The 19,353-nt window shown below is 35.8% G+C and overlaps 1 protein-coding gene across 9 annotated transcripts in view; it reads right to left on the minus strand.

Annotated features, from left to right (window-relative positions):
- Positions 1-19,353, minus strand: part of ANKS1B (ankyrin repeat and sterile alpha motif domain containing 1B) — a 442,229-nt gene that overhangs the window by 259,223 nt on the left and 163,653 nt on the right. For all 9 annotated transcript variants that reach the window (XM_068938515.1, XM_068938509.1, XM_068938473.1 and 6 more), the window contains one exon: positions 9,017-9,197. In XM_068938515.1, the coding sequence (XP_068794616.1) occupies positions 9,017-9,197 (181 nt within the window). The remainder of the gene's footprint in view (positions 1-9,016; positions 9,198-19,353) is intronic.

Consider the following 19,353-nt stretch of genomic DNA (forward strand, 5'->3'; position numbering starts at 1 on the left):
CTCTTTCTCTTCTCCCTCTCTTATTTTTGCCTGTTTTCTCACTCAGTTTTGAGAGGTGACAGTACTCTTAAGGTAGAATAAAAATACTTTTAAATTTCTCATCAGATGTTAGCATAACCGTATCCCTAACATTTACTTAAGAGAACTATTGGACCTACTGCCTTATCTTTATTTTCTTTCAAGTTTAGCTCTCAAGCTTCCAAAAAATAAATGCAGGATATAATGAATGCTAAGGAACATATTTCCATTAGATGAAAAATAACTTGCTCAGAAACATAAAAATACGTTTTTTCTTCATCATTGTCATAATCCTTGGGTTATCAGATTTAGGACTAGAACAAGTAATAGCTGTGAAATATAGTTAATGTCCTTTTATTATTTTGTGTATTTTTTCCTAATACTCTTAATCACAGTACTTAGCAATTACTTATTTAAGTTTAATTCAATGAAAGATAGAATGATAATTGTACAAGATCTGTCGTCTTTTGGGTAAGGCAGAGCTTAATTGTATACAAACTATTGGGTGGGTTTTCATTTGGTAGAAATTACTGTAGCTCAGTATCAATATAGGATAAAGTGTTCAGTATCGTGAGCAGTCTTATTGGTTCTGATGGAACAGAAGGGAAGGGAAGGACGGTGGATACCCAGTAAGCAATCTTGGTTTTTATCCAGTCCTCAGAAGAGTATATATAGTTCCCATACAAGGAAATAAAGCTTCCATATAGAAAACACAACACAATATCTAATTACAGTGAGAAGTTAAAAAAAATATTCAAGGATAATCATCTGTGATTTTTTAAATCCCAGAAGGTAAAGAAAGGAAATCACTGTATGATACTTTGTAAAGTAACTGTCTTAAGTATTTATGTAGCTGAAATAGGTATTTAAGGCAACCCAAGAGCAGCCAAGCAGTATTAACAGGCAGCATACTCTAGATCATAATACACGACATTACTAAATTTACAGAAATGACATTTAAAAATCTAAAAACTAAGGATCAAGATTCCTGGTGAGCACCATCAGAAAATATTCATACTTTGATAGAACTATGTGTACTCCCTTTTGTGATAGTGGTTTGCTTTCACTGTTAGAGAAAAAATATTTTCCCATGGCTACTGTTGCTATAGGTGATATATCAATTTCTGCTATACAGTGGAATGTAGAAAAATGTTTTTGAGGGAAAGAAAATATTACAATTTAGAATTTCTTGAAAGAAAAACTTATGATTATGACACTTGATTGGAACTTTAAAAATGTCTATTCCAAAATTTCTCATTAAAATTAAGCAAGCCGCTTGGTCCTCTGGTGCTGCACACCTTATCTGTAAATGAGATTAGTAATACTTCTATTTCCCCACCCTTTATCAAAGTTTAGATACATGACTAGGGGAAGCAAGTCACTTGAGCATCAACACACTTGTAGTTACAGGTCATGCCTATACTCTTGGCACTCGCATGCATGATAAAGAACAGGAGGCTAGCTCTATTTCACTGTAAAATAGATGAATTCAACATTCCCTGTAGAGTAAAAGCATGAAGATAGCTAGTTACAGCAGATCAGGTAAGGACCAGTTACTTGTTAAGCCACCAAAACACAGCTGTGTACCTAAATTCTCTGAGTAGTTCTGAATAAGTAAGATATGGTTCAAGAGGAACTCTTCTCACAGTCATATACATGCATATACATATGCACATGCATATACATAGAGTATGTATACATACTGTTTAGCCATATCAGGGCTACTGTAAATTCTACTGACTTATAATAACATCATAGTAATTCTTTGCCTATGGGAATTGTTCGAGTACAATACACTCTGAGGAAGAATATATCACTCAGGAAGGGAAGGGAAAGCAAAGATGGACAAACAAACTATAGCATTTTACAGTATGAAACACAACATTGTTTTGACTATTTGTTCTTCACTTTATTTCTGTGGCCATGATGTAAAACCATAATCTGAGGAAAAAAAAAAAGGTACGGGATAGTACAGTCTCTATAGCCCACATTGTGCAAGGGAAGCAATGTATGTTTTCAGTAATGTTAAAAATGTATGGTAATACAGACAAAACAGACCTCCCTGTCTCCAAAACTTGTAATTTTAGCAGTATTATTATTTTGCAGATTGGTATCTAATCTCTTTATCTTTCGGTGTTATATTTCTCCTGCCTATGAAGAAGGCATAGTCTGAAAAAGATAACCACAACTTCTTCGGAGGAAAGAAGCAAGAAGCCAAGAACAATCCTCAAGTAACTGAAAGGGAGAGTGTCCTATAAGAGTGCAATGATGAGTATTATCTCACTTGGAGGGATGCAGTTGTGCTAGTGGGCAGCTAGGGTTATGCTAATTGCTTGACTAAACAGCAAGTGATTCAAATAACTGGATAATTACAATTTTAACAATTAGCTTCCCAGTTTTTTATCTCAAAGATAAGAAGAAAATAAAAATAAAACAGTAAGTAGTTCTGTGAGTCCGAAAGTTCTGTGATACCAAAAGCCTCGTTTTGCACAAACCTGTCTCTCACCACAAACAATACTGTGAAGAACTGAAGACAGAAACCTCCTATCATTCTTTTCTCATAGCCCTCATCTAGCAACGGGAATTTTTGACTGAGGAAGTTTTCATGAGCTTGGTCAATCTCATCTACAAAATGTCCAAAGATGAGAGAACTATACAAGTCACGGTTACAGCCTATGGACTAAATGATCTGTCTCTGAAATTGGTCCCGTTACAAGTTAAGGAGTTATTTCACTTCCAGCTTAGTAAGAAGAAGAGCAAAACAAAGAATTGACTAAGACGACAATCTGATAAATCTGAGCTTTACCTATAGTTATTGTCCTTCTAGAAATGACTGGGAATTGCAAACGAAATATTACAGAAAATAAATTTTCTCATGATAATTATTATAACTGGAAAAGGTGCACATCAGATATATATCATTAAAAATGTAATTATTTTGCTTGTGACAATCAACATTCATAACCTGTTCCTCCAAAAAAGCTCTTTAAAAACTCTTTCTAGGTTTATTGTTATAATATCTGATGTTCTTTCAGAAAAATATTAAATGATGTGATGAACCACTGTTATATCTGTTCTGTCATTTCACAAAGAAAGGACATTGATGAAACTAAATAAGATGTAATAGATTTTTTAATAGGGCAAATAGACATGTACACACACACATGCATACAGTAATTTATATTTTTATTTTAGGGGGAAAAAAAGAGTCAAAGAAATAATTAATCCTTGAAGCTGATAGTAGTGTAATGCATAGTGTTCTTAATGATCCTGAAGGAAATCTTCCCCTATTTTAGGACAGTCACTAAGAAATTCTGGTCTTCTGCATCTTCACAGCATTGCTCTATTTCCTCCACTCCTGCTTGCCAGATCGAGGCTTAAGAATCTAGGCTTTTCAAATTAGTAAACTTAATTCACATATCATAACTTTGTTTTTCTTTACAGTCAACATTCAATATCTAATTGACTTTATTCATGGTAAGCAAATAATGTGGAGGAAAAGAACAAGTCTTCTGGAAAACAGCCACTTCAAATAAAGATAGGTATGCAAATTTCTCCACACACGCCTATCCGTACATGGATCAGATGTTCATCTCATTTCTTGTTTTAATAACACATCCAATGCTCTCTGTGACAACAGGCCTTAGAGGCCCCACATGAATCTATGGTTTTAATTCTTCGATATGCCTGCTTCAAATTGTTTATTGTTTTGTTTTCACATTGGTTAACGATCAGATTATCTACATAGTGACACAGGAGACACAGTATGTTTGGAGTGCAAGTTCACACTAATAGCTACTAAGCAATTTAGGTCAGATAATTCATTTAAACCTGATGAAAGACCAAAAGATAACACTGTATAGCTATGACTGAAGAGCTAGGTAAAACTGTCATGACGTTTAAGTTGGAGAAATATAACTATCTAGCTGCAATATTACTTTGAAATTCAGGTGGTATGGGATTTAGGGGATTATTGTATTTAACTTTTCATATAATCACTGTTGCAAAAGATCATTTTCTTACAAAAAGATATATTGTTTTCAGATAGAATTACAGGAGTCATTTTCATCTACAGCTTCTCAGGCATTTCCTTACTTGTTCTTTCTGTTATCAGATTTTTGGACATTAAACACTGAGTGTTGACAAATTGTTTGTAACAATGAGACTTAAATGGACACTGACATAACTACAATGAGCTTTGTGAAGTATATTATTTTGAAGTTGGAAGTTGTAAAGACAATAATAGCTAACAAATATAGTTTTATAATATTAGTTAATCCTACTTTTCTCTGTTCCCATGGGACAGACTGTACATTTGGCTTAGATAACCATGCAAAGAAGAGGCTGGAATTAGAAGCAGCAAAAAGAAAGGCAACATAAGGAGACCTTAACAGGCTACATCCCCTGGACATCTGTAAAGGCACATAAAAGAAATGGCCTGAAACAGTACGTAGTGCAATCCCCAGTACCAATTCCTGGAACAGCTCTACTACTTCTTACTAATTGCATGCAGTTGAATTTGGCTCTAAATTGAGGGGGGAAAACCAGATAATCTTTACAGATGAAAAAGCTCAAATTAGCAAGGTTTGGAAAAGGCCTTAGCAAATTTTGGTGTATTGTAATCAAGAACAGGATGAAAAAAGAGAGAAAAAAGGCCTTGAATTTGACCTTCTCATGTATTTCATCTGGAAGAGAGTTCTTGGCCAATGACATGGAGATCAGCTGCAGTCTGGTAATTAGAGTTCTTTAAGATGTTCTCTACCTGGTTGAGCAGCTGTTCATATGCAGGAGATGAGAATGCTTTAATTACCAGCATTTGTTGATTATGTTGATTTCATTACATGCTAACATTTCCCCCTTTCTCTATCAATGGAAAAACTTTATGGAGTTTTTTTGGATTGGTAACGTCTAAAAGGTATTTTCTTTTTTCCTCTGCATTCCTTTCATTTTGTATTTCACTGCTAGCAAGCCCCAAACAATTTAACATTGAAGAACCAAGGCTTGAAAAGTCTAATGAGACATCACAGTTTGATCTTATCAAATCAGATCTTATCAAATGAGATATATGAATAAGAAAGTAACGTTGACAAATATGTGACCTACTTTGAGTAGGGCTTTGGTAATGTCACATAAAGGAACATCCCTCAAGCAGAGTAAATTTTGACTGTATCTAGGAATTCAACACAGCCAGGAATTTTAGACCAAACCTCTGAACCAAGCTTCTAATCCTTCGATCCTTTTGCAATACATCTAAATAGCCACAGGAATATACTGAATATCTGGGATCTCCCCAAAGAGAAGGATTAAACTGCAAGCTTATCTTTGAGCGTAAAACTACTTTTCCTTTGGGAGTATCAGGCTTTCGAGACAAAACAACTGAATAAGATATTTGCTTTAAATAAAGATCTGAAGACACTTCTAGAAGAACCCTAAGGTGTGATTCAAGTATTATTTTTTCCTTGACTGTGCCAAGCTGGGGTTATGAAGATGACTACAATTTTTTCTTCTTTGATCTTTAAGATTTACTGTTTCAGAAGAATTTCAGGGATGCCTATAACAAGGCATAGAGCTATGAAATTAGAGAGGCATCTTCCTGAAAGTCCTAACTGCCCTCTTCTGGAGTGAATGGTCTTGCATATCCAGTGGTCTTTGTTCACAGTAGAACTTACATGATGAACATCCCACTAATGAAGCAATCACCCGATTCTCAGGTCTCTATTTTTTCATTTGTGTTGTCATACAAAATGTATACCAATCGTGTATTCAGACGATCTAGAAGATGACTAGCATCTTACCATGACAGACCCCAGGATACCATTGGCCTTCTTTGCCATAAGGGCCCATTGCCGGCTCATGGTCAACTTGTTGTTCACCAGAACCCCCAGGTCCTTCTCCATAAAGCTGCTTTCTAGAAGGTTAGCCTCCATCCTCTAGTGGTGCATGGGTTTATTCCTCCCCAGCTGTGGGACTTGGCACTTCCCTTTGTTGAACTTCATGAGGTTCCACTCTGCCCTTTTCTCCAGCCTTCCAAGGTCCCTCTGAATAGCTGTGCAGTCATCTGGTGTATCAGCCACTCATCCCAGTTTTGTATCATCAGCAAACTTGCTGAGGGTGCATTTAGTCCTGTCACCCAGGTCACTAATGAAGATGTTAAACAGTATTGGCCCCAGTATTGAGCCCTGAGGCCACTAGTGACTGACCTGCAACTGGACTTGGTGCCACTGATCACAACGCTCTGAGCCTGGCAGTTCAGCCAGTTTTCAGTCCACCTCACTGACCACTTACCTAGCCCATACTTCATCAGCTTGTCTATGAGGATGTTACGGGAGACAATGATGAAATATTACTGAAATCAAGGTAGACAACATCCGTTGCTCTTCCTTCATCTGCCAAGCCAGTTATCTCATCATAGAAGGCTATCATGTCGGTTAAGCATGATTTCCCCTTTGTAAATCCATGCTGACTATTCCCAATGACTTTCCTGTTCTTCATTTTTCTGGAAAAAGCATCCAGGAATAGTTGCTCCATCGCCTTCCCAGGGATCAAGGTAAGGCTAACTGGCCTGTAGTTCCCCAGATCCTCCTTCTTGCCCTCCTTAAAGATAGGGGTGACATTTCCTTTCTTCCTCAGGCATCTCTCCTGATTGCCATGGCCTTTCAAAGATAATTGAGAGTGGCTTTGCAATGACATTGGCCAACTCCCTCAGCACTCATAGGTGCATCCCATCAAGGCTCATGCAGTTGTGTATGTCCCATTTGTTTATATGTTCCCTAATCTGATCCTTCTCCACCAAGGATAAGTCTTCATTGCTTCAGACTTCCCCTTTGGTCACAGGGGCTTTGTCTTATCAGTAAAGACTGAGGCAAAGAAGGCATTCAGTATTCATTATTCACTGTGAATAATAAATACTAAACAACTTTTCCAAGTGAGACAATTTTGATGTGTTCTTTCTGGACTTTTTTGTCCTCCTTATACTTTAACGTGTCCTTTATCTCTTGCAGAAACACAGAGCATCATCTATTACTCAGGAGACAAAAGGTGAGCAAAATAAAACCTTAGCCTTTTCATTCAGACTAAGATTGCTGCTAATTTGTGATGCCGTATGTTACCTAAATAATTCTAGCGTACAAACCATCCTCAGTTATACTAACATTATTTCATTTACTGATGGTTAATTACTGATTTACTTATGGTAAACTATACTCTTGGAAAACTTATAAAAGATGCCCAGAACTTCAGAACCAGGCATTTTGCTTTTGTTATTTTCTTTTAGCTTTATAGACAGTGACACAAGGAGGAATTCAGCTTCCACTGAATCCATAAATCAAATCATCCACATATTAAAAGTGCAAGCACAAATTATACCTCAGGTTCAGACCAAACAAATTGCAGCGATTAAAAGTTACCGACTATAATCTGTTGCAAAGGCAACCATACAAGACAAAATTAAAGCAAATCCAGATATTGTAAAGAGTTTAACCAGAACTCTAGAACAACAGAAAATTAGAGAAGTTTGTTATCCAGCTCCAATGAATTTTCTTTCTATTTTCTTATTTTTGCTTTTAAACATCAAGCCATATTTGGAATCATTCAACTATCTAAAATAAAATTCTAATCACTGAAGAGAATTTACAGTACCAAAAGCAATAAAAAAAACCTCAGAGAACCTCAACATTACAAATAGAGCTGCTATTCAAATTAATAATAATAACTACTCAAATTATTCCTAATAATAATAATACAAATTATTCATTTACAATTATGCTTGAAAAGATTTGCTATATCCATGCGTATAAGCATTTTTTTTATTTGAAAGATAAAGATACAGCCTGACCAGAAAAAGCAATATAAATCCTTTTTGACTATTTTAACTCTTTCTCCATCATAACAGATAGGATTTCTCATTCTTAATTTATTTCAAGGAATTTCTTTAACAATATAGTTTTTTTTTCATCTAACTATGAAATTCAAATTTTAATGACAATTTAAAAGCAGCAAGTTCCATAGCTTTCAGAATTTTTAAACTCTACTAACCAGAAATGCATAGAATTCACCTCATTTGAGGATCAGTGCTACAGAAGCCAACTGGTAAGCTTTTATTGAATTTCTACTTTTAAATTGATTGCTATTTTATAGTAATCTATTTTTATTTATATCTTATATAGAGTAACACTTTAAAAGAAATAACTCCATCTGCAAAGCATGTAAATTAGTTTTCAAAGACTTGTTTCAGTACATTGGCATTGCTGAATACTATTCTCCTCTACTAGCTTTTAGCCTAAATAAAGCAATTTGCATATGATATTTGAAAGGACAGAAGTCGCTAAATGCATGCACTTCTTTGCTCCTTAACTTGTGCCCTGGGAAGAGAAAATATTTTAATTAATCCTTTTAAGGCATTTTCATAAGTAAACCTCTACACATAGATAAAAGCCTCACAGTTACAAGCGCACTACCACGCTATGCATACTTACAGGTGCAGTAAATATATTAAAACTTTGTTTTAATGAATCCTATTAATATTGCAAAAACAATGCCAAGCTAGTTAGAAATTTCCCTTTCTCTATTCATATTGAGGGATTTAGAATACCAACATTCCAGGTATTTCTGGAAAAATGGAGTTGGGTTTATTTAGAATATAACATTCAGGAAAAGTATATTTTAATAATATTGGTCATGTTTTATGAGACCCCTGTACTAAGCAACATAAAAAAATACAGAATAATTTTGTATATTTACGATAAATGTATTTCACTACCAAAAAGCAGTTAGTAGCAGAATTGGTACTACTGCTATAATTAAAGTTATAGATAATATTAAAACATTGGTTTCACATAAAACCTCCATAGTAAAATTGTGAATCCTTCTCAGTTGATTTATTATGTAATATCTAAAGAAAGTAATGGTTTATAAGACAACTACAATAATTCCAGCTAAAACCCACAGACCTCTAGTTTCATAAAGCTCTGTTGATAGGCAAGTAAGCTTTTTTCTATACCTGGAAGCTCTCTCTCTTCAACACTGTCTTCCACAGATCCAAAGGAATAATTAGCTGGACTGATTGCAGGAGTGGAAATAAAACTTGTACAGCCAATGGATGAGTTGATTTCAAAATACTCATGGCTGTGATTCATTCGGTGAAATTCCAGAGAAGATACTATTGATGTGCGCTGCTTGGGCTACAAGAAAAATAGAAGTTTGGAGTATAAAATACAGACTTGATATTTGTCTATAATTTTTATTACTTGACATTTAATAGATTTATTTAGTGTTTCTCCCCTTTTGCAGCTTTTTTTTCAGCCAAAAAGGTCCACAACTAAAAATCATTTTATATGACAAGCTATGGTGAATTAAAAATTATTTCCTTCCAAAATCTGGATTAATCTTGATTAGAAGAAAAAGCATATCGCAATTCTAATCAATTTAATTCAAAATGAAATTGGGTTTTACAGCCATGCATATAATAATTGCAATCATCTTTTTGACAGCAAATGGTGCTCTTCACCAGCTGCATTGCTGGGTATGTCTTGCAAAACAATTAGATTGCTGATGCCTGTATAATGAACTTTACAAAATAATACCAACCGCACAGCATTCTAAAGCAACCCTGTGCTGTTCATTCAATTTATGAAGGCCTGTCGTAGATATTACAAGACTGAAATGTCTAAAAGCTGAGGAGAAAAATGTCAGCTTGAAAAATACACATAGAAAGCAAACTTAATGAGTTTTCATGGAATACATCTACATTAATTTGTACCAGGTGTGTACTTTTGAAGTGAATCTCTGGATTGACCCCACCTAATGGGCTGTGGTTTGCCTTGCAGAGATGCCTCACAGAGCTTGAGAACCAGATTCCTTTTGGATGGATCTATGGCATAAGGTACACTTCAGGACTGTACAAAATATGCTCCAACTCTTTACAGACATTTGACCATGGGACTAGAGCTAGTCCAAACAACAACCCATGAAATATATACAGTGTGAACATGAGGTCCTCAGCACCAATTGTTTCCTTCTGCAGATCTGCTTCTGTTACACTGCACTGCTTGTTAATATAGACATAACTTCTAAGTTATGGACTGTAAGCCACAGACCACTGATGGTTTGCAATGCCATGCTAAATAGTCTGTTGCTAACCTGCAACACACAAATGGCTCCATACTCAGCCCTGACTCCATGATGCTCCTTGCTTCCTCAGGTGCAATGATCTGAAACATTAAATGCCTCCCCCAAAACAGAGTAGGCCCTGTATCCAGGTGCATAGCTGTCTGTATATTTATCCCTATTCCTGTACGACAGTGTGAAAAACAGCTTGGAAACTTCTGCCTGATATAATAAAATTGTAAAGAGTAAATGGGGAAAGACAGTAAAAGGAGCTTTAACTCTTCTTCTTTTAACATGTCAGGCCACTACAATATTTGCAAACCTCCAGAACTTGCTACTCATTAGTATCAAAAGCAAATTATTGCCCTGGGAGCAATGAGATCTTCCTTGGACCATGAAGCTATTCACCATTCCTTACTTAGGACTACCTGTTAAAATACAATCTATCCCAGTGGAGCAATTTTCTATTTTGTCTGTGGTCTATTTCATTTTCAGGTTGGGAGCTCTGCACTGTTTATGTTTTAAAGACAGAACTAGGCTGCTTTCACTAAAAATTAACTCTTTCTTTTGGAATGTTAGGAAAAAAATCAAATAGACTTAGATTTTTTATAATGCTGGGGTTTTTTTGGAAGTTGTGTTGGGTACCATATCAATCAACTGTTTTCTGGGGTAAATTCAGACTTTAGCTACTGTCTATTGAGAGGTTTTACTTTCTTTAATGATTCAAAAATAGCTTCTACTTTGGAAGGCTGATTCTTAGGGCTAGTAATTTCTACAGTGGCAAACTCTGACAATAAACAATCTGGTTAGAAGTCAGCATTCTGTACCTAAGCCAAAATAACTTTCTAATCAGACCAAAAATATCCGTACATGTTAATTAAACCCAAACCACACACTTTTGCTAAACAACAAATTCATCAATGACCTAATTATTTCTAAAACTGAGAAAGGTCTTTGGCCCTTTAGAAAAGTGTAACTGGCCCAGCAGTGGTGTCTTTGTGGTTTTGCAGGGAGTCAGCTTCTGATTTGAAAAGGTGACATATTATACTTTTTCAATTAATGTGACATGCAGGATGTCTGGTTATTCTTAAACTGAGACAGTTCGTATCTAAAAGGGCAGCTGGCTCCAGCTCAGTTTCCCAAGCAGCTTCAAAAACAATGGCTGCTGCCTTTGTCCCTTTAGGTCTCCAGCCACTGTCTCAACTTACTGTCCCTTTCTTGAGACAAGAATGGCAGCATCTGATGCATCATGTGGACTTTTACTACTTTGCTGCTAATCAATCAGCTGTTTGACTACATCTTAGTGTAGTATTACAAGCTACTGTGGCATCTTTAAAAGTTTCACAAAAGCATCTGCGTAAGTCTCTGGAAAAAAAACTCTTCTGAAGCATGTTTCACTGATCTGTTAAGTTTGCAAACACTCATAACTTCTAAACATTAACGAAAAGCCATAATTTTTTCTGGAGACAAAGGTTATTGATATAATATAGGTCTACATTGATTTTCAAAGCTGATTATGGAAGCTAGAAATATGCTTTCCATTTCTTTGTGCTCACACGTAACCATCTGCTAACCTGGGTGATACATAAACCTTCCTATATCTACGTAACATAACATAAAACAAGAACGATGACTAACCTGACCTGTCCAAGAAGGTGACTGGGAAGTACTAGAAGGATGATTACAATAGGTCCAAAGGGATGTATTTTTCTTGTATAGCATGTCACCATATCATAAAAACTGTTTGAAAATAGTCCTAAATGATACCTTATCATTTCTAAGGAATACATACTCCTGCTGTAAATGACCACTTTGCAACCCTAAGTTGAATTGTATTTCTGTAAAATAATATGCAGATATAGCCATACTTTCATCTCTTTGCAAGCATTTTCACCTTGTAGTGCTAGACAAGTTTGAATACTCATATAGGAAAAAAAATTTTAAACTCATGCTCTAGTCTTCTTGTGGAGACATTTATTTATGATCATAGATTAGCAGATTGGTAAGTCAGAAGAGTTTCCATTCTGCTTTTATGTCATCTAGAAATACCATAGATAATCCAAATGTTTTATCATTCTGGCTTTGATATTATTATTAATTCAGCTGAAAACTGAGATCAGTCTAATATGTATTTCCAGTCTTAAGATTCTGCACAGAACCTCACCCAGCCTCTAGTACTCTACAGTTTAACACTTCTACTATCCTATTTAGAGTTAACAAAGTCCGTCTGTCAACATGCACCAACAATTTCTCTATGTAGTTACACATGAATATATCATCTGAGCTTTGGTAGCTATCTAGAGGAGCCTTTTACTGCTTTGCAGGGTCTTGCAAAATGTTATGTTGTTAAAATATGCTAATTGCTCATTAACATATGCTAAATATATCTGGGAGCACAAATTCATCCAGTACAAATTTAAGCCACAGAAGAATACTGAAAATACCAAACTGACAATCAAGCCTCATCTGCCACTACTGAGAGCTGCCAGTTTCTCTTTATGACACATACGATGGCACATATACCTCTGTCATTTTCTTCCTTAGGATGTTGGAGTAAGTGGTTCAAGGAAGTTGAGTTAGGCACAGTTACGTGTGGAAAGGCTTTTTCTTCTCTGAGTGAATTAATCTAAAAAAATCATTGCTCACAATATTGCTTTTTCTTACAGATACACATGACGTTGATAAGCCAGAGACATGCAGTAAACCAGTCTGTGTTGACTGCAACCCTCTGTCTCTGTCTCTCTAAAGTACAGTTTGCATAATTTTTTTGCTATAGTTAGGAATAAATTCAGCTCCATATTTAGACATTGAGACAAATTTGTTTACATCTACATGAGGTATCTAAGCTCCCATTACAATCAATTCAGATCTAATCAACAGAATCAACAGAGCCTAGAAAACAATTCATCTCACCCCAGACACCTTGGTCTCAGTTCAGTTACCTAAACTCAGGTATTGAACATCACTGGAGTTCCCTTGGGGCATCCCACTAGACATCCAGCTGCCACCTAGAGGTCTCCCCTACATCCTGTATCATATCTGACAGCCTCCATGCAAATGACATTATGTGCCAATTTGTAGGTGCATGAATTGAATCCTACATCTCTACTGAGTGTCATGGGAGATTAGACATCGAGCTCAGAGAGAGATTTTAATATACCCAGACCAAAGCACAAGGTGTCTTACTCTCAGACTGAATCCCACCTCTAGCTCACATGTCGACATACTACAGACACCTTAATTTATTTGTTAAAATCTGCAGCTGAATTCCAGCCTTATTGTTAGGATTTGTAGCCAGCAATTAACAAGTCACTCATTGGAGTCTTGCACCTCAGCTTTCCGGATTTTAGTTTCTGCCAAATTCACCCCTAGATTATATTTACCAAGAGGCACTGAGATAGGCCCTAAATAATCCTAAGAAGATCATTTACTATTTGCAACACTATATTTTCCAGGAAATGTAGCCATGGATTGAAGTCCTATAGTACTAAAAGTTTTACAAACACAAAACTCTTTCCCAAAGAGACAATGCTTCATTTTCTGTACCAAAATCAGCTTTGTCAGTTGTTAACGTTTGCCTTCTGCTACTCAAAAGCTCTGTATACACTTAGATAACCTTTGTGAATTTCTAGCACGCTTATGCTTATGCTTAACTTCTTTATACTTAACATTATCTGGAATATATGCTACATAATTACCTGCAGATTTGTTCAAAAGTAGATTTTCTTTATTCATTATTTCACATATTTAATCTACTTGTTATATGCAAATCTCTTTAATGACTGATTTTGTTTATTTTAAAATGTTCTTTGATGACTATTATTTCAAAGGTCCTAATATAAGATAATATATCCTAATATATCCTAGGAAATCCTAGACAATCCCAAAACAAGATACCAAATCAGGGTAATGAAGAAAACTTATCATCAATGCAAAACAAAAAAATGCATCAATAAAAATTTTTTAAGATATTGCATAAACAAGATTTAATTAACTTTAAAATCAAATCTAAGAAGAAGAATATTTTCCTGTCAAGTTAGTAATGAACACATATCAATGAAAGATACCACTCTGAGCAACGCATAACAGGAGAGGTGCGAAAATACGTGAACTGAACTGCCCATCTTTTAGAAGTACTAGGAAGGCCATACTCACTGCTCCCACGAATGAAAGCTGTTTGCATACTCTTTAATGCTTCCATGACTCCCTAAGTAGCACCATAAGCAGACAAGGGATCATTCTTATATTTCTCAGAACATTTAGGAAGGAGAGAAGGGTAACATTTCTTTCCCAACTTATCATCAAAATTCTTCTCCAACTTTGAAGTATTCAGCAATATAAGTTCCAACAGAAATTTCCTTATGGCTGCAAACCTCTCGATCCTTCATTCTTCCACATGATGCTCATTAATTCTTCCCTTTTTCAGGAAGCTTAGGATTGACTGCTCTTATCTTTGGAATATGCATACATATCACCATCACAGTCTTTAATGCATTAATTCTCACAATAGTCCTCCGCACTATGGCAGAGCTATTAGCCCCATTTTACAGATGCTGAAGTAAGGTACAGAGGGCTCTCCCAAGTGACAGATGTGTGGCTCATTAAATCATTGAGGGTCAGTCAAAGAGCCTGAGGAAATGCTTCAGCGTTCCTGCTGAATTCCATCTGCCTTACCTAATGTAACAACAGGTTCCAATTTGTTTCCAGGCAGAAAATGTATGAGAGCACAGAGGACTGAGCCCACTTTCTCAAATCCTAGCTAGGACACAAAATATAGACTTGCGAAAAAAGGTAAGGGAACTGTAGCCCCTTTCCTAGGCTCATCTCACATACCAAACACAATGCCAGTGTAGCCATGCGGCCACATAAATTCCTCATTCTTTGGGACCTGCTCAGACATTTCCATTCTTCTCATTCTCTTCAGCTCACTCCCCCTTCAGAAATCTTCCTTTCTCTAGCTTCCTTCTTTCCTTAAGATCCTATTCTCTTTCTACACACTCATTGATTCTTTCTTCTTTTTCAGTCTTCAATTGTCTATTCTGTTTTATTCCCTCCTAAATCACTCATTTTACTCTGAAACATCCTTCACTGTATTGTACCTGATTCCAGTTCTACTTGGTCCTCCGAAACTTAATTCTCTTGCTCTATGCTTTTGTCATCAAGGTCTCTCAAACTGGCTTCCTAACGGTCTTGTCTCCCACTGACTTTACCAGTTTCTACAGCCTTCTCATTATCCTTCAATGCATCCAGTTTTACCCTTTGTTCTCCCTTTCAAAAACAACTTGCACATCACTCTTACAGCTTCTGAATCTCTATTCTCTGCCTCAACATCCCAACATACCATCTATGTCTGCTTTTCTACCTCTCTTTCATGTTTAATAATTATTAATTATGTTAATAATTTTCTTAATGTAATATAGCCTATGAGAGGGCAAGCTTCTTCACTTTTTCCCCTCTCCTGAATCTGTTTTGATCTGCAGGAATTAGCTGGCCTGATGCTTTCTCATCAGTCAACAATGCTGAAAGTTATTTGGTTTATATGATCTGAACTAAGATGATCAAGCAGCCTTGAAATTGCAAGCATTGTAGATTACAATGGATCTGGGTTTAATTCATCTACGTCACCTAGAAGTGAAAGACTTCACTGAACTGTTACTAGGCTCCTGAATCAATTATTAAGTCAAGCCTCAAAATACCAAGTTAAATAAGCTGAAGACACATTGTCTTTTTAATTAGGTAATCTAATCTTCTCTTATTTCATTTCATAGAATCTGACCTTAAATTATAAGCATGATTATATTTAAAAATGAAATATAGTCAGTTTCAGCATCCATTGCAACATTCTTGCTTTTACCGCTCAACATCTTAATTTAGTTTTAGAGCAGCAGGCAGAAATTACACAGTGGTTGGCAACAAATATATCACAAGCAGCCACAACAAGGAGCTCATAAGATCATGGGAATTAAAAAAGCCCAAAAGAGAAATAAGTAGTTGCACTGTCTTTTAACTATAAATCCTTTTCTCTATTAAAAGCATAGTACATTTTAAAACTAAGGTCATTTTTACTGGCACTATAACGTTTCTAAAAATATCTGTTTGACTGATTTTATTTAAGAGAAAACACCTCTGCTGTACTTCATGAACAGCTAGTGCTATTATCTTCATAGTAATCTCATGGCCTACCAGCATATTTTGATCACGTTACTGCCAGACACATCCAGGGCTGGCACAGACATGTAGCTCTTTACTATGCTCTGTGGTTAGAACATGATACCATGGTGACTCTAGGTACCATATATCCATAATGCTTTCCGTTCTTGTGTTTCTGTTCTCCTCTGTGCATGTTTTACTAGCTCCCCTTTTAGGAGTCCTCCATTGCAGTACCTAACTAAAGGTCAAGGATTTGCTGCACCGTTTCATCTTCCAACTCTGATCTTATCTCAGCTGATGAATCTGCTTAACTTGTAAGCCTGGGAACGAATAAGTATAAGCACAGCTTTTTTCCCGGTTTACATTTCCCTTGGCTCCTATTTTTATTTTAATTGCAACTATACTGCTGTTGTGGATTGTGAGGTGTAACAGTCCTGAACACTAAAAGCTGTAATACCTTTGCAGTGGTTTCCATCTTCGACATATGTGACTGGATTTTGAAGATACACCATTATTGCTATCCTGGGAAAATATTGCCTGAAATAAGCTCCAAATTGTGAAAAGTAAAAAGAGGAATGTCTTACTCCTCAGCTAGAAAAAAAGAAATTTCTAGCCTTCAAAATTACAGAAAATATATTATTTTCAGTGAGACCGTTGGAAGCCCTTTTCTTTTCCAAAACAGCTCAGTTAGCAATATTTCATTTTGACCTATAAATTATGAAAATTGTTTATATTATTACATTTGAAGGGTTAAGGGGATAGCTGTTTTTCAAATTGCATGCTACACATAGCATGTATGTGTAAAAATGTGGTGCGTTTGCTGATGCGGATATGAGATTACTCATAACTAAGGTGCTCAAAACTACCCAGTGTTACATAGGAACAAAGGAAAAATGCTATGAATCTGGTGAGATACACACAGTAGTACAATAGGCAAGGTTTTAATCTTCTGGATTCTGAATGTGTTACCTTTTCCAATCATTATGAATACTGGATGCACTGAAAAGTGTCCTCTAAAAATGTATGTATAATACCCTCTTTATCTATGTGCCTACCAAAGGAATCACAAGTTTCATTGGCAACATATATTCTACTACACTAAATAATCTATTGAGTACATTCTCTAATTGAGGGCAGTTGGCATGCATTAGGATTTACTCATGCTACTAAACTTTTTTAGCCTTCAGAGCAGGGTCTTCACAGCAGAATTGCCCACTGGGAAGGATTACTGGCCTGCTCAAATTCCAAATCAGGCCCGACAGCTGATAATTTTGGAGAGAGATAATTGTACAGGACCCAAATTGAACCAGAGACTGTTTTAATAATTTAATAGTACAGATGACTAAGTTCCAGAGCTCAGGAACATTCTCTGGCACTACCTAATTCACTAGTATAGACGTGCACAGCTGTCTTTCAGTATATGAGCTATCTTTATGCTCAGTATGTCACCAATTTGGATTGTTACAAGTACAGATATGAAAAATATTAAGTTCTTCTGTATGATTTACATTTACATTGAATCAAGAAACGAAATCAAGAGAATCTCTCCAGGTAAGCAACCAACTTCAACCAAGAAAAAGTGTTTATGCAGAAGTGATATTCTAAAATTATAGCATTCCTGATAATAAAGACTGTTCTTGTCCTTTAATTTAGACATGTGCTTTAGTACCCTGTCAAGCTGAGATTTAATGCACTCGCACATATTGTTTGCTGTTTTCATTAGTAGTGCATTGGGTAGATGTGTTTATGTTTTCATATTATCTTAGCCCTAATTAAAATAATCTAAATAGAATTACATTTTATAGTGACTTGTTAAAGGAGAAGATCTTTTGCAATACATCTCTTTAATAATATTTTTGTTAATGTTGTTATTAAGTAGTCACAGAGTATCCATTATGCTCTATGGAAATTTTTTGAAAAGCTCCTCCTCTGGAGCAGTTACAAGTCTTCTACACATTAATTCTACGGTAATACAGAAAAAAATACAGAAGAAAATACAGTCCTGTGAGACAATTCCAGCTATAAATATTTTTTGTAATTGGCATTCAGTATTTTAGAATAAAAGAATTTCATGATGTCTGTCCTATTTGCAGCCATGCATCGATGAATTGCTAATGACCTCTTAATAGCCTTGTATATACTAGTACTAGCACATACTTTATAGACAATACACCTTTTCCTTCTCTTTTTCCTTTCTTTTTTTTTTTAGGGTTATTGATGAGCTTTACTTATTTATTTGTTTCTTTGTTTATTCATATCAACATCATTAGAATGAGAAGGTATCAAAATGTTCACAGTAGATTTGCATAAACATTTTAAATGTTCACAATAAAAAATTTCACAGAGATAGAATTTTCTGGAATATAACTCCATACCTAGAATTAAGGTCTAATCATGACTGTCATCAACTACCTTAAAGTGCTTGCAAACCCAATCTAATGAAACCTGGTTTTCTTATGAATTAGTGAGGAGAGAGTGGAGGCTGGCATGGAGGGAATGAACATGTGCAGCCTCAGTAACAGTACATAATGCAGGAAAGTATGGCAGACCAGGCACACTAATGATGAGGGCTAAAGCTGCCCATCTGTAGAGCACAGTACGCATTACTTTTTAGGTCAGGTAGAGAGGCTCTGGCGCACATAACTCCAAATGTGGCTGTCCACTGACTTTCAGGCTACAGTAGAGGGTGGTCCCTCTCTTTCCAGATGCGTAGATGAACTACATCTGCGTAAATACGCCAGGCTCATTGGACACACACAATAGCTGTACATTAGGCAAGGCATAACCGGTAGTCCTAACAAGTTGGACAGGGCTATCAGAGGCTACAACTGCCTTGCAGAATTCTATTTCTGCTTACAGAAAATGAAATAATTTAATCTCTCTTCTAAACATATAAACTGTTATCTTCTACCAGATTGTCATTGCTAGATGTCTTAGCCAAAAGAATGATGGGAAAAATCTTATTTTATGATAGATAACATCTAAGTCACTTTTAAATCATCCAGGCTTAGCCATCAAAAGCTATACATACAGTTAGCCTTGTGAAACATACCTTAGAAAGAAGAGAAGATTCAGATGATG

The sequence above is a fragment of the Struthio camelus genome, chromosome 1 (assembly GCF_040807025.1).
Source record: "Struthio camelus isolate bStrCam1 chromosome 1, bStrCam1.hap1, whole genome shotgun sequence".
In the NCBI taxonomy this organism is placed as follows: Eukaryota; Metazoa; Chordata; class Aves; order Struthioniformes; family Struthionidae; genus Struthio; species Struthio camelus.